Source organism: Colletotrichum paranaense (genome assembly GCF_030867605.1).
Source record: "Colletotrichum paranaense strain IMI 384185 chromosome Unknown Scaffold_8.1, whole genome shotgun sequence".
NCBI classification, from domain to species: domain Eukaryota; kingdom Fungi; phylum Ascomycota; class Sordariomycetes; order Glomerellales; family Glomerellaceae; genus Colletotrichum; species Colletotrichum paranaense.
Window position 1 is genome coordinate 497,980 of NW_026848966.1, and position 13,815 is coordinate 511,794.

Consider the following 13,815-nt stretch of genomic DNA (forward strand, 5'->3'; position numbering starts at 1 on the left):
ATCAAGGAGTAGGCACCGACCGTACTCTTGGGGGGACTGGCTTCCTGGACGTATTCACCCCCTAGAGAACGTGTGCCTTGGCCAGGTGAGACTTGATAAGCTTGAAAGATCTTTCTGCCGAATCCACAGAGGGGGGTCTCATGATCGAGAGAAGCTGCGAAGGCGCTTGTTCGGGCAAAGCTGAGTCCAAGTTGGCCTGTAGTGGTTCGGATTGATGTGGCTTTATGGATGATACCACTGTGCGGAAGTGATCATGTACTACAAGTTGGACGAGCTGGTGCAACCCTATTCGCAAACGGGCAATGACCATGTTCAGCCAGAGCTGAGACAATGGAGCCTTTGTTCTTGGAGTCTATGTGAAAGAGTCTGCCAGTTCTTTCATCATACTTGTGACGGAGTGTCTTCTTTGAGATAATCGAGCACGTCTTACCGGCTTTGTCCATTATGGTATTAGTTGACGTGTCTTGGGAGAAATTCCGCATCCATGTAAGCTTTTGGCTGCACAAGACGAAGGCTTGCAGAGGATGGACCTCGTCGCTTGAGGATTCTGAAGATGTGGCAGCCTGGTAACTTCGATTTGCTGATAGGATAAAATAGAGAGGGGAAAGTTTGATTGATAATCCTGAATCGGCACAATACCGCTCGTTGATATCAAGTAAGGGACACCTCGCCGCGGGAATTGAGATTAGGATGAGAATAAAAGTAGAAATCACGCGAAGCTAGAGTCTCAATCGATGCGAGACCTCACTTCTGCCAATAGCGATGTGGATAAAGAAGGGCTCGAAAATCACGCTGATAGAGGGCGCGTTAACACGTCCAGATGCTATGGCAACAACCGTACCAGCCAAACTGTCTCTGTTATCACGTGCAATGGCCAATGTACAATGGCCAAGGTACAATGGCGGCGAAGCTGCAGTCAATCGAAACGGTGAAAGGTGAAGTCTATCAGACTGCTAACCCAACCCTAAGACGGAGTTGGCAAGTAAAAGGTGGAGTTGTCAGGGCTATCTGGGCGAAGGAGTTGCCCGAAACGCACCTCGGGCGTTCTCGTGATTTTCCTCATTAGGAATAAGCGGCTGGCCATTTCAACTTCACCTCGAACAACGTAAACAATTGTGGGTCTCCCGTTATACAATTGAAGGATCCACTAGGCACCAATTACTGCTTCTGAACCTGGCGCGTTGGCATCTCTACATTTCACGTTGATATCCTCTGGTCCGGTGGCCACCTCGAGAGTCGTGCTCACACAACAACGGCCTAAAAGTTATTGCTTCACGCGGCGCCTCATCTCATCCTGATAGACAGGCTCTGACATTCCGCAATCCTGCAGAGATCTTCCTTCTCGCCACCCACTGTGTCACCGCGACTTTTCTCGCGACATTTTTCCAGATACCGTGGTGATCAGTACAAACCTACTTCATTCCTCAAAAGCTAACCGTAGCCTATTGGCGCGGTCTTTCCTCAACTCTCAACACTGAAAGAACTCCGATAGAGTCTTCTGTGAATCCGGTCCATCGATTTTTACTCCAACTCTCGAGTCTGCGAGCATCGTCTGCCGTAGATTGCGTCGTCGTGAAAGCACGCCGAGATCCGTTGCGTGACGTAGAGCTATCTATCCCAAGTAATTTGATTCGCTGCTCACTGCAATTCGCTGGACCTGAACAAGAGCTGATGACCGCAGAATCCAGTATGGGCTTCTTCCGCCGCATGTTTGCTTTCTTGGAAGAAGGTTCACACCATGCCTTGCCCAAGGGCAAGCCAAGCCGAAGTCTTATGAGCGCCGCTGTCGCCCTCCACAAGATGGGTCGTAGGCCATCTTCCAATAGCTTCCGAGGAGAAAATGTGGCTTCCAACAGCCTAACGACTACTCGATGCCACGCTGCCACTTGCGAAAGCAGCTCCGAATCCATCTCGAACCACTCTGCGACTGCCACAGCCCAAGACGAAAGCCAGCTTTGCGTCCTGAACGATGCGATCGACTTTGAGCCCGAGAAGCAGCTCGCTATTCGTATTCTGAGATGCAGAGTCCCATCCACAATGAGCCCTCGCTCCTCCATTGAGTCCATCAGCCCTGTCAAGGTTCACGAGGCTATCTAGTGGACGCGCTTCGAGAGCCAGGAGGGTCTATGTTCTTCATCATTGGGGTCAAACACAATCACGATCTCACCCTTCAGCGTCAAAAGCTCGAACAAAGAAAGATTTCCCGCTTATCCAAGCATCTCTGGCTTGGAGCCTTTCTCGCTGCTTAATGCAGGTTCCCGTCGCACAGTCAAGAGTAAGCAGAAGGTTTCTGGCCTTTCCGATCTGTACCAGGGTCAAGCATTCCCTCCTATCGAGCATCTTCTTACCAAGCCAGAGAGGCAACGAATTCGACAAGTCTCAGTCTCTCATGTATCGACAATCAGCTCAAGCTCCCTTAGTAAACAATGTGATCTAGACGAAAACGTTTTTGTCAGATTCCCGTCTTTTGAGCAGGCTGGGGTGAAGCAGCTCGGCGAACTCCTCGAGCACGAAAGCCGCTTTGCTAAGTACCATGAAGAGGATGACGATTGCGATGAGTGGGGCATCCAGTGCGGTGGCATCGACGAAGCTGCGGTCTCGTCGAAGAGACACCCCAACATCGTCAACTACGAGAAGTACATCGACGACAGTGTGATTCAACAGATCTATGAAGATCTTCCCGAGGCCGAGAATGCCGATTTCAAGCCTGCCACAAAGTCGGCTCGCAACTTGCGATTTGGCAACTACACCACCGGCAAGTATGTGAAGATCAAGTCGGAGCAGGATGTTGGCGTGTCGAAGCCGCAAAAGAAGCCGGGAAAGTGGGTTGCTGGTCTCCTTCGTAAGGCCGTCAGTGTCTTCTTTCCGAAAGTTGCCCAGCCTGCCCTGTCCCTTGCCGCTGAACCGCGACTTCGTTTCTGCCATCCTCTTGGATTATCTGAAGTACTTTATACGATGGAGACGCATCACGCTTGCGTCTTACATCAACACAAGATGCATTGCGATTACGGGAGCAAAGGTAAGAGAGCCTCAGAAACCTAGACTGTGCCAATATGCTGATGATAACAAGGTTTCTAGATGATTACAACCGTCTTCCTCCATCCTTGATGTTTCTGTAAGTTGGGAACACTATTTGCAGCTATGGTTTTGTGCGCAGAGTTCACATATCGATGCAAGTTTATTATGTGGCCCGTCAGTGATTACGCGAAGTCGACCAAAGACCGAGGTCACAGATCAGTGATGGGTTATGGTTATGCTTTAGTAGGAAGTTTCGTTTGGTTGTTTGTGATGGTTTTTGTACTTGCTGGAGTTTGGTTCCAGGCATTTTGCTGTTATCCCAGGCTTTATCATTCCCGTTGTCTGACAAAAGTTCCATTGTCTGACGAGGCTTTGTTTACGTCTATGTACTGGAGGTGGAAATATGGACATCGGGATTATGAAGACGGTTTCTTTTTCTTTCCGCAGCGAGAGGGTTTCCTAATATGAACCATAACCTTTTGCATTTCCAAACTTTGTTCGCGAGTCAACGTCAACGAGTCCGTGAATTTTTAGCTGCCCAGCCTCTTGGAAATCCATGACAGACTCATGGTCAGATATTGCTTGAGTCGTAGACCGCTGGTGTCAGTCGCAAACCACACATTATTCGCATTTGACTATACCTCAATCAGAAGTCGGCGATGCTAGTGCTTGACCAAAGTAGCTTCGGCGTTTGTGCCTGGCGCTAATCAAGATCAACTATCGCCAATGGAGAGATAGGTTCGACGACCATTAGCCTTTGCAGAGTTCAAGTCGTCGTCATCATCTTCAGGGCGCCGGCATCGAGTCCCTCCCGGGCGTGCACGCCACAAAGGGCTATAGCCAAACTCAGCGATGCTTGCCATCCGTTCTTCCTCTCGCACGTATCCATACCACGACTCGGCGTCATCCGAGCCTCTGGAACGGACTGTCGCATAGGCTTGCAGATGCTTCGACGCACAACTGCATTTCCGCATCGTCCCTGTGACAACCACCTAGCCGCATCGCAATTCTTATTTGAGATCATTCGATGCAGTACCGGGTTGCCGGCACCTAAGGGATCCTGAAAGGTGCGTGAGCGATACGCTTCAATGACAGGATTCCCGAGGCGGTGCAGCTTAGCGCAGGGGGGATTATCCTCGTTAGCTTGGCTAGCGCAGAGACCCCGCGACCTAAAAGACGGGATGTGGATGGTCAATAACGCATGTCTTGGGTCATCTTCATGAATCACGTTGACCTCTGAATATGCTCTTTACTATTCGTGGTGATCTGACGTGTCAGCAGCTGAACGAATCTCTTATGGGCAATAAAGAATGGAGTCGAAGGGAAGTTTTTAATGTGAAAGCTTTCGGTAGTTTGTTTCCAAAGATTACAATTACGCAATCCGATGTTGAACGCGTTTCCCCCACCGTATTGGATTAGCTCGAGGTCAAAACTCGGACGTAAAGACACTTGAGCCGCTGCCCCTGAGCTTCGACGCCAGAAGAGGAAGAAGCCCGGCCGGCACGAAAGAAAACTAGCGTTCCCCACCAGTCAATGACAGTTTTCTGATGTTTTGAGATGGACTATCTTTTCATATCCACTCTGATTTAGCTCGACCCTCCGGATCTCCGTTTAGAAGTTTCAGGGTGTTGTTCGTCGTTCCCGTCCTCGGCTTGAACGACAGCCAGCGTTTCGTTTGTACGAGAAACTCAATCTGCTGCACCATTGATAGCATCATGTGCAACGATTGGTGATTGTGCAGCCCGGGAGCATACCGCACCTCGCACCGAGGTTTTTGAGCTGCAGACCGAGAGCCTCGAGTTTGCCTTTGCTTTGAGTCAGACGAAGGATCTGTTGCCGTATGAATGTGAATGGCTCGTGTGCAAACAACATACGTGCGGTACTCGCGAGTACGTAGCTGACCACACAAACTCTATCCAAGCCAGCCGCACAACAACGCTCACGCCACACCCGCTCTACGACCAAATGGTGGCTCACCTGAAGCTGTCGAGTGGGACTCCTGATAGTATCTGACTCTTGTCAGGTCAGCGAATATGGTCCGATGATGCTGCTGCCTGACCCAAACCCTCGAGTCACGAGAGAGGCGAAAGCTGGACTTAGAGTCCCTCTCAACATAGTTGATGGGCATGACGCCCATAGGATCATCCGACGAACAAGTTGCCGGAACCTTCAGAGCCTGCAACCCATAATTGGAAACGAGGTCAAAAGTTCGTATCAATTAAGCTCATCGGCATCGCAGAAGTTACCAGAGTCTCGGCCTCAACTTTCCCGGCACTGGGTCACACGTTGACACTAGAACAACAGGGACCTAGCTAGTACCTTGCATCCATTCTTAGACCATAGGTGAGATGCTAGCGCGGACATGTGCCGTCAAGGAGCACCAGTGCTGATGCAGATCGGGTTAAGCCCATCAGCCTCAGCATAGCAACACGGATAGGCTTCCCGAGTCCGACTCTCCCTACGGGCGAGATCAACAAGGATTAACTGGGGTGTTGTACGGTACTGGGATGCTGTACCCCAGCCGTTGAAGAAAGTCCGTCTCGTTTTTAGATGTTGGCTAACTAGACTCGAGCCTCCTTCAAGGAGTATATAGCTCAAACATGCTCACCCTCTTTCTTGGCTTTAGGAATCATCAGCAGTCACTCACTTAGACATCTGACAACAGTCTTTTCACACACATTCGTTTCTTACTTTACCGAAAAGGTTAGCTGCCAAGATGGTCGCCATCAAAGGCATGGGAGGCGTCCTTGGCTGGTTGTTCTCAATCCAAGCGTCTCTGAGCCAAGACAAGACCAACGGGTAAGACAACTCTCTTAGCACAGCTTGGCTGCATTCTCCACGGGACATCAACTCAACTAACATGAACCCTTGTGCAGAAAATCCCCTCTTGGCACTTTGAATGCTGCCAAGCTGCCACTCTTTATGAGAAACAACCCGCTCCCCAACGGCTTTCCCTGGGGCAAGCTTTCCGCCGATGGCACCAACTACTACAAGGAGTGGCCCAATACCGGCGTCACCCGCAAGTACGACTTCACCGTCAGCCGCGGTGTGATCGCCCCTGATGGCTACGAGCGCAAGGTCCTGCTCGTGAACGGTGCCTTCCCCGGCCCTACTATTGAGGCCAACTGGGGTGATTGGATCGAGGTGACGGTCACGAACAACATCACCGACGGCCCTGAGGGAACCGCGCTCCACTGGCACGGATTCAGACAGCAGAACACCCAGTGGGAAGATGGTGTCCCGGCTATCTCCCAGTGCCCGATTGCTCCCGCCAAGACCTACACTTACAGGTTCCAGGCGACTCTGTACGGAACTACTTGGTATCACTCTCACTACTCCTCTCAATACGCTGGTGGCTTGTTCGGACCCATGGTCATCTATGGCCCTGCTAAATCTCAGCCTGAGATTGATCTTGGCCCTATTATGCTCTCTGGTAAGTTGATATTGTGCAATCCTTCTTGCAATAGCTACAGTATCTTCTGCGATGGATGGCTGCTCATGGCTATTCCGGAGTCGGCCAGCCATGCGCTCTTTAACCGGGGCCGGTGACGGAGGTGTGGGTACCCGGGGCTGGTTCCTGAGTCCAATCTCAACCCCGGTTTCGAGGTGGAGCTATCCGGACAGCCGAATGCAACGCCTGCAATGATCACCACTTCAGAAGAATGAAGGCGCTAACGTCTCCCAGATTGGTACCACAAGCAATACTTCGATCTCATTGAGGAAATCTTGCAGGTTAATGGCAGTGGATTGGTCTTCTCGGACAACAACCTGATCAACGGCAAGGGTAACTTCAACTGCTCCACCGTTGCGACTGGAGATAACACCAAGTGCACCAACAATGCCGGTATCTCCAAGTTCAAGTTCCAGACCGGCAAGACCCACCGCCTCCGTCTCATCAACTCCGGTGCCGAGGGAACCCAGCGCTTCTCCATCGACGGACACACCCTCACCGTCATCGCCAACGACTTTGTTGAGGTCGAGCCCTATGACACAAAGGTTGTCACCCTCGGTATTGGCCAGAGAACCGACGTCCTCGTCAAGGCCAACGCCGACAACAGCAACCCCAGGGGTGCCTACTGGATGCGTAGCAACATCACCAGCTGCAGTCTTAGCACCCAGCCCCTCGCCCTTGCTGCCGTCTACTACGATCTGGCCGACCAGTCCAAGGCGCCCACCAGCAGTGCCTGGAACGTTCCTGACCCCGGCACCTGCGTCAACGATGACCTCGCTCTCACCAAGCCCGTCATGAAGCTCAAGCCGGCCAACGTCCCCGTCACCAAGACCATGGAAATCAAGGTCTTCCGCAATGACTCTGGTATTGTTCAATGGTCGCTTGGCGGCGTTGACTTCCGCGGCAACTTCAACGACCCCACGCTTCTTCAGGTCAACAAGGGTGATTTGACCTTTGAAAATGACTGGAACGTCCAGAACTTTGCCAATAACGGCAGCGTTCGCATTGTCGTCAGCAACAACAGCCCTGCAGCGTAAGACCACACCTCTCACTTCTTCTTTTTTGTACAACCGACTAACTTGCGCAGTCATCCCATGCATCTCCACGGTTTCAACATGTACATCCTGCACGAGGGTGACGGCCTGACCTGGGACGGAACTATCACCAACCCCGAGAACCCTCAGCGTCGTGACGTTCAGCAGGTTCGTGCCGGCGGCCACATGGTCATGCAATTCGACTCCAACGAGAACCCTGGTGTCTGGCCCTTCCACTGCCACATTGCCTGGCACGCATCCGCCGGTCTCTTCTCTCAGTTGCTGGTTCAGCCCGAGAAGGTCAAGCAGCTCCGCATTCCTTCCGCCGTCGCTGATGTCTGCAAGGATTGGTCTGCCTGGACCCAGAGAAACATCCCAGAGGTCATTGACAGCGGTCAGTAGATCTGAGTCTATTTCATTTCTTTGTCTATAGTATCCACAGTGCACTGGTAGCATTTACATTTCTTGGTTGTGTATTATTCGGTTATTGGGAGGTTTATAGATTTCACATCTAGGCACTTTGTCTGTACATTACCCGGCTAGAAGGATTCAAATGAAACCTACAACATATGCGGATCGCATCGATGTGTGTGATTCTCATTAGCGTGCGCCGAAGCCGACATTGCTCCAGATGCCGAAGTGTCTATAACTCCAAATGTTCTATCAGTCGTCTAGCGTTGTTCAAAAGAGCGAGACAGCTAGGCTGTCGATCATCTGATCCACAGAACGACTGATAGCAAGGTGGGCAGTCAGGTGCAGGCGGCGTGTGATGCCATCGCCGTTGACGCTGCTCCATAAGGTCAAAGAACCCCGTAAGATACTTATTATCTTTCTGTCCCTCAGCTCCAAAGATTTCTGACCTCACGATGTTTCGCATTATTTTGCCCCATTCTGATGGTGATATCTCTACCGAGAACAGGCTTGGCGCACTTGTAGACGACGATTCTCCATAGGCCGATGAGCCCGGTAATTCGCCGTGGATTCCAAGGCGCTTCTTCTCTTCGGCCTCCGTCGCTCTAGTCTCTTCTGTCGAGATCGATGCAAGCATTCTCTTGTACGACTCTGTAAGACAAAGACATAGAACGCCAAGTAGGGCGGCGTTCTGGATGATGGAGAAGTACCGGCGCGGGCATCTTTGACAATTTAGAACTTGTAAAGCCGGCTCGAAGGTATTCCGGAGTAGGGCGAAGTCCTCTGGTGCGACAAGATGTTCTTTTACCCGAAGGTGCTCGAGCAACAGGTACAGTACTGAAAGACAGGCGCAATTATCCGTCGTTTGCTGATTGTCTGAGGCAAGGGGAGGGAAAGCTGCAAGACCTTCAGATACGAGATCTTGACTGGGCCTGGGTTCATCAAGCAAATCGTCAGCGAACGTGTAGTTGTAGTAAGTTGTGGTTGATACGATGCTAAAATCATACCCTTGGTTATTTTCCAAGTCAATGAGATCTGGGTGGATTACAAAAGTCTCCGGGTTGAGAGGGGAGCTGATTCGCGGGCTTGTTGACCCGAGAAGAGCGTCAATTTCTCGTGTATTGCTACTCCCAGAGTCCGATGCAGCATCTGTATGAACGGGAGAGAGCAACCTGGTCGAAGCATTCCGCCGAGGTAGTATCCGTTCCCGACGGATTGGTTGGGACGATTGAGGACGGACACGACGTGATGTCGGCCTACCCATGGGCTTGTGGGGAGAGTAATAGCATTCCCGGTCGGAGGTCCTGCATTTGGAGCAGATCGGACGTTCTCCTGTGCATTTGATCTTTTTTACTCCTGGGGATACACCTGACGTTAGTACATTCAATGTCATTTCCCAAGGACAAAGATCCACTACGCACGGCAAGCCTCGCATGATGCTCGAAGACTCGATCCTCCAACGGGCAAATTTGGAGTCATTGTTCACCAATAAAGATGCGCTATAAACTCGGATAGGTATGTTTCCGGTCAAGAGAAATACGGAGAATGAGCTGAGGAAAATTGAGCAATGACGACTGATATGAAAGGAACAGGAAGTCAACAGATTAAACAAAGCCACGGAGGGTTTCCGAGTAATCTGTGCTATCGGAGACTTTAGTCCACAATGATTGGCTCATAATATCCGATCGATCCACCTCCACGGAGGGCGTCGCGTTCCCCGCTGCCGAAGTAGCATCCGGGCCCAAGGACGATCATAGATCATCGGGCAAGCCGGGTGTAAATAGCATTGTGTATTTAACTTGAACAAATTCCAACGTATTGCCCTATTCATGGGCCCTTTTCGAGCAATAAGATGATGTGTTTTCATACATGAAGTTACGCTAACTTTGCAGGTTCATTCTAATGATCGATTGCAGTGGTGAGATGGTTATCGGTATCTTTTACAGTCCGCCCGGCTCTTACATGAAGAAGCCATGTTGTTACAAATCATTCCAGCCTGCTACTCAATGCTCAGACTTAGGTACTTAGAATCCAGAATGCCATCCTCCAATTCACCCCCTGGCAGTGATTACGCACTCAGCTCAGGCATTCGCAAGATTTCCGATACCCCCTCACGGAACAGCAGCATTGCGTAAAAGCTGTGGAACTGCAATAGGATGCCGGACAGGTGGTGATTTCGAGTCGGGTTGCAAGCCGTTGATTCATAGACGACTTTGACTCTTGCTGGATTTTCAGAACTTCTGACAATGCTGAACCGATGAGCACCTGCAAATTGACTGATGTCTTTCCCGAATACAAAGTCAACGCTACTTTCTGTTTCCGGCTCCGCTTGTGACTCTTTGGAATCGATGAGCTTGACGTGGCTGACTTGAAACGTGCCAAAGACTACGGAATGCACTGGTGGGAGTGTCTTGCATGAAATTTCTTCAGTTTTCCATATCTGGTTTGACGCCGAAATCGGATTGAGTCCTATAATCCTGTCAGGAACCTGGTCACTCCTGACGAGTGGTTACGAGATTGGTGACTCACCAGCGTAGGACACCAAAGTCGGCCGTGCCGTCTGCAGCAGAAGCCTCTCGATTGCCAAAACCTTGCCCGCAAAAAACCCATGGATGAAAGTCGCCAATAATACTTCGTCGCTTAAGTCTCTTGCGTTCTTGGGTAGGTCTAAATCTAGAGCTAGCCTGTCTGCTGATGAGGCATGTCCTCTGGGATTTACTAGAGTCTTGAGAGTATGCGATTGTTTGAAGTTTTCTGAAAGGCCACTACTAGAGACTACCCGTCGCGTGTAAACCGCTCGAATACTTGTGTAGACCTCGCAACCGTGTTTTACGACTAAGGCGCATGGGATCGCTACTACTAGGGCGAGGGCGTGACGCCCGCCGATGTGTCGCAGACCAAGGGCCATCTGAGGAACTCGAAGGCGACGTTATAATGATGATATAAAATGTCAGAGTTGAACAGCTGTTTCTGGCCAAATCTTGGGTATACAATATTGATGTTACCTCGAGTCTGGACATGCAATTAAGTATGGCAGATATTTAGAAGCTGACATGTCAGACGAAAACAGCCCGCGATCGATTCCCGCCGGCTTTACCCGCGCTCAGTTCTCGGCCCTTGCTACTAACGCCATCCAGCTTAACTGCTCTTTTTGGCGAGCAAAAGTCCGAATTTTTGACCCTTAAGTATGAATATGAACAGACCATCTCGTTTAAAAATGGTCACATGTGTTGGCATTCATCAATAAGATGACTCAACTTGTCTCATGCAGCCTTTCTGGTCTCGGGATTGTCTTGTAGGGCCAAGATTGAGTTGATGTTAGTGCTTCCCCCCACCCAGTTCCGCGCTGAAGACGGAAACCACAATACAGACTGGTGATCAGCATGGACTCTCGAGACCGAGACTGCCATGCTTTTCATTGCCTAATGGGAATCGACGTAGCATCATACTTTAGGCGAACGTGAATGAGATGTGAAACTTCATTTGCCTGTTTCAATGGCCCGGCACCGGTAGACCTTCTGAAATGAATGAAATACCTCCAGCCACTCTTTCTTACTCCGCATTGCCCAACACGGGCGGATTTTGGAACAGTTCCAGCTGGGACCTTAGCTGTCAACTTAGCGGCTAAGGTCTCACCCGCCAGCGGCAGCTTACACATGGACACTGTTGAAGCTTCTCAGCGCGGGGCTCATGTTTGAACAGGACTTACCTTGTGTGACGTCTACAAAATTAGCAGCGATTGTAGGCACCTTGTTTCTATAAGTAAATTGTATTCACCGTCTTCTCGGCTTGTTCACAGAGCATCACATCTCATCATAAGCAAATCACACTTCGTTTCCTTCAGTCAGTCGAAATGGCATCGACAGACGACAAAACCATCCACCTAGTAGGCATCGGCGTCGGCCACTCAATCGCGCCCCCAATGCACAACGCCATCGCGAAATCCCTCTCTCTCCCCTGGACCTTCCACGCCACCGAATGTAACACGATCGAAGACCTCGTCCTCCTGGCACGTAAAGACTCAACGGCAGGCCTCGTCGTCACGATGCCCTATAAAAATACAGTCATGCCCCGGCTCGATGCCCTAGACCCCCTCGCCACCACCATTGGCGCCTGCAACAACGTCTACCGCGACCCGTCGAACCCGGCGAGGCTGAGGGGGACGAACACGGATTGGCTGGGTGTAAAGGGGTGTCTTCTCGAAAAGGGCGAAGGGCGGGGTCCGGTAGAGGGAAAGCCTGCGTTGATTGTGGGTGCTGGCGGCGCGAGTCGTGCTGCGGTGTATGCTCTGCATACATACTTCAAGGCCTCTGTGATCTATGTTCTGAACAGAGATGATGGAGAAGTGTCCGATCTTCAGCGCGATGCTCGACGTCTGTCTCGCGCTCCCAAGATTGTTCATGTCAAAGAAGGGGAGTCGAAGACGCTGAAGACACCGTACTACGTGGTCGGAACGGTCCCCGATTTTGAACCTACATCAGCGTCTGAGATGGCGGTAAGAGCATCTCTAGAGGACTTCCTTTCACGGCCGGAGAAGGGAGTCTTGTTGGATATGTGCTTCAAGCCGCGGCGGACGAGGATGATCAAACTAGCGGAGAGCTTTGGGTGGCCCTCGGTAGAGGGGACGCATGTTATTGGGTACCAGATCGAGGAGCAGTGGAAGCTTTGGGCCGGGGAGGAGAGAGTGAAGGAATTTGACAAGGACGCAGCGTGGAAGGTTCTATTGGAGGCGGCTGACAATAGTCCGGGGATCAATTTCTAAGCAAGTTGACGTTTATGTCTTGAACAACTGAGATTCTGGCTGAAATATGAATACCAGTCAATAGTGACACGCTTGTGGAATATACTGCTAATCAAACGCAGCTTCAATTCAAGTTGAATCGCTTTACAAGCTTCTTCCAGGCTTCAATGCCTCTTCGCGCATGCTCCTCAGGCACCTCCTTATGCTCTTCCGCCATTGTTCGTGAGAATAGTTCCATCGACACCCACCCCTTATATCCGAGTTCCTCAATGAGTGTCCGAGCAACCTCCTCAACCGGCAAGTAAGCCCCGCGATCCGTCTCATACATGTACGTTCTCGCATTTCTCGACCACATCATCCGCGACGGATTGCCGTCCACGTGGAAAGGATGGCCTGTTACGAGAGGTTGTTCCATCCGCTCGGCGTCAACAACCTGGATGTAAAACACCTTTTCCAAATCAACGCTCTGCACCAACCTGTCCATCGATGCCTTCAAGTCTGCGTCTGCGTTGGGGGTCTTCCCGGACGGAGATGCCGGATCACCCCAGACGCGGCCGGCGATGTTGAAGGTGTCGAGGCAGAGGCCGAAGTTTGGGCGGTCGACGCGCGTGGCAACCTCCCAGGACTTCTCCCATGTGTCGACATGCGTGCTCCAGCATAAACTCTCGTACGCAAACCGGATGGGCGGGTCTTCCTTGAGACCTAGATCTGCGAGTTCGACTAAATCGGCAACGATGACATCCATATCACCAATTAGCTGGTCGGCGGGGAGGAAGTTGGCGGGTATCTGGATCGTGTTGGTCCCCAGGGTCTTGGCCAACTTGAACCACAGCTTAATCTTCTCGATGAGTCGGGCATGTTGATCTCTATCCAAAAGACCTTCGTAGAAAAGGAATGGCTGTAGACCGATGATTGTGATCTTCAGCTCTTCGAGTACCTTACGGATATGCTCTGCGGCGAAAAGGAGGTGCTCCGGGGCAGGCTGATCGATGTCATGGAGCTTTTTGGCAACGTATTCGAGGTCCTCGTAGAATATCTCGATGCCTTCGAAACCATACTTTGCTGCCTCAGTGACCTTCTTGTCAAAATCGTGGACCCAGGCGCGGCCGAGAGACGCAGAGAGTATGGCGGGTCGGAAAACGGTCATGGTTGGACGTGGC

The 13,815-nt window shown here is 51.1% G+C and overlaps 7 protein-coding genes across 7 annotated transcripts; 3 read left to right on the forward strand and 4 right to left on the reverse strand.

Moving 5' to 3' along the window:
* Positions 1 to 61: 61 nt before the first annotated feature.
* On the reverse strand, positions 62 to 310 carry CPAR01_10017 (uncharacterized protein; the record flags this gene model as incomplete). Its single annotated transcript, XM_060494280.1, has 1 exon — positions 62 to 310. One exon carries the CDS (start codon positions 308 to 310, stop codon positions 62 to 64), a length of 249 nt encoding a protein of 82 aa, XP_060346462.1.
* A 1,379-nt stretch (positions 311 to 1,689) lies between these two features.
* On the forward strand, positions 1,690 to 3,119 carry CPAR01_10018 (uncharacterized protein; the record flags this gene model as incomplete). The annotated part of the gene is made up of 4 exons (XM_060494281.1): positions 1,690 to 2,008; positions 2,438 to 2,842; positions 2,995 to 3,019; positions 3,071 to 3,119. The coding sequence occupies 4 exons, from the start codon at positions 1,690 to 1,692 to the stop codon at positions 3,117 to 3,119; spliced, it is 798 nt and encodes a 265-aa protein (XP_060346463.1).
* A 2,615-nt stretch (positions 3,120 to 5,734) lies between these two features.
* Positions 5,735 to 7,905, forward strand: CPAR01_10019 (multicopper oxidase; the record flags this gene model as incomplete). The annotated part of the gene is made up of 4 exons (XM_060494282.1): positions 5,735 to 5,817; positions 5,895 to 6,451; positions 6,704 to 7,502; positions 7,557 to 7,905. The coding sequence occupies 4 exons, from the start codon at positions 5,735 to 5,737 to the stop codon at positions 7,903 to 7,905; spliced, it is 1,788 nt and encodes a 595-aa protein (XP_060346464.1).
* A 241-nt stretch (positions 7,906 to 8,146) lies between these two features.
* CPAR01_10020 (uncharacterized protein) lies at positions 8,147 to 9,393 on the reverse strand (the record flags this gene model as incomplete). The annotated part of the gene is made up of 4 exons (XM_060494283.1): positions 8,147 to 8,876; positions 8,922 to 9,045; positions 9,087 to 9,218; positions 9,336 to 9,393. 4 exons carry the CDS (start codon positions 9,391 to 9,393, stop codon positions 8,147 to 8,149), a joined length of 1,044 nt encoding a protein of 347 aa, XP_060346465.1.
* A 589-nt stretch (positions 9,394 to 9,982) lies between these two features.
* Positions 9,983 to 10,822, reverse strand: CPAR01_10021 (uncharacterized protein; the record flags this gene model as incomplete). Its single annotated transcript, XM_060494284.1, has 2 exons — positions 9,983 to 10,383; positions 10,444 to 10,822. The coding sequence occupies 2 exons, from the start codon at positions 10,820 to 10,822 to the stop codon at positions 9,983 to 9,985; spliced, it is 780 nt and encodes a 259-aa protein (XP_060346466.1).
* A 945-nt stretch (positions 10,823 to 11,767) lies between these two features.
* On the forward strand, positions 11,768 to 12,676 carry CPAR01_10022 (shikimate dehydrogenase; the record flags this gene model as incomplete). Its single annotated transcript, XM_060494285.1, has 1 exon — positions 11,768 to 12,676. One exon carries the CDS (start codon positions 11,768 to 11,770, stop codon positions 12,674 to 12,676), a length of 909 nt encoding a protein of 302 aa, XP_060346467.1.
* A 103-nt stretch (positions 12,677 to 12,779) lies between these two features.
* CPAR01_10023 (uncharacterized protein) lies at positions 12,780 to 13,802 on the reverse strand (the record flags this gene model as incomplete). Its single annotated transcript, XM_060494286.1, has 1 exon — positions 12,780 to 13,802. One exon carries the CDS (start codon positions 13,800 to 13,802, stop codon positions 12,780 to 12,782), a length of 1,023 nt encoding a protein of 340 aa, XP_060346468.1.
* Positions 13,803 to 13,815: the final 13 nt, after the last annotated feature.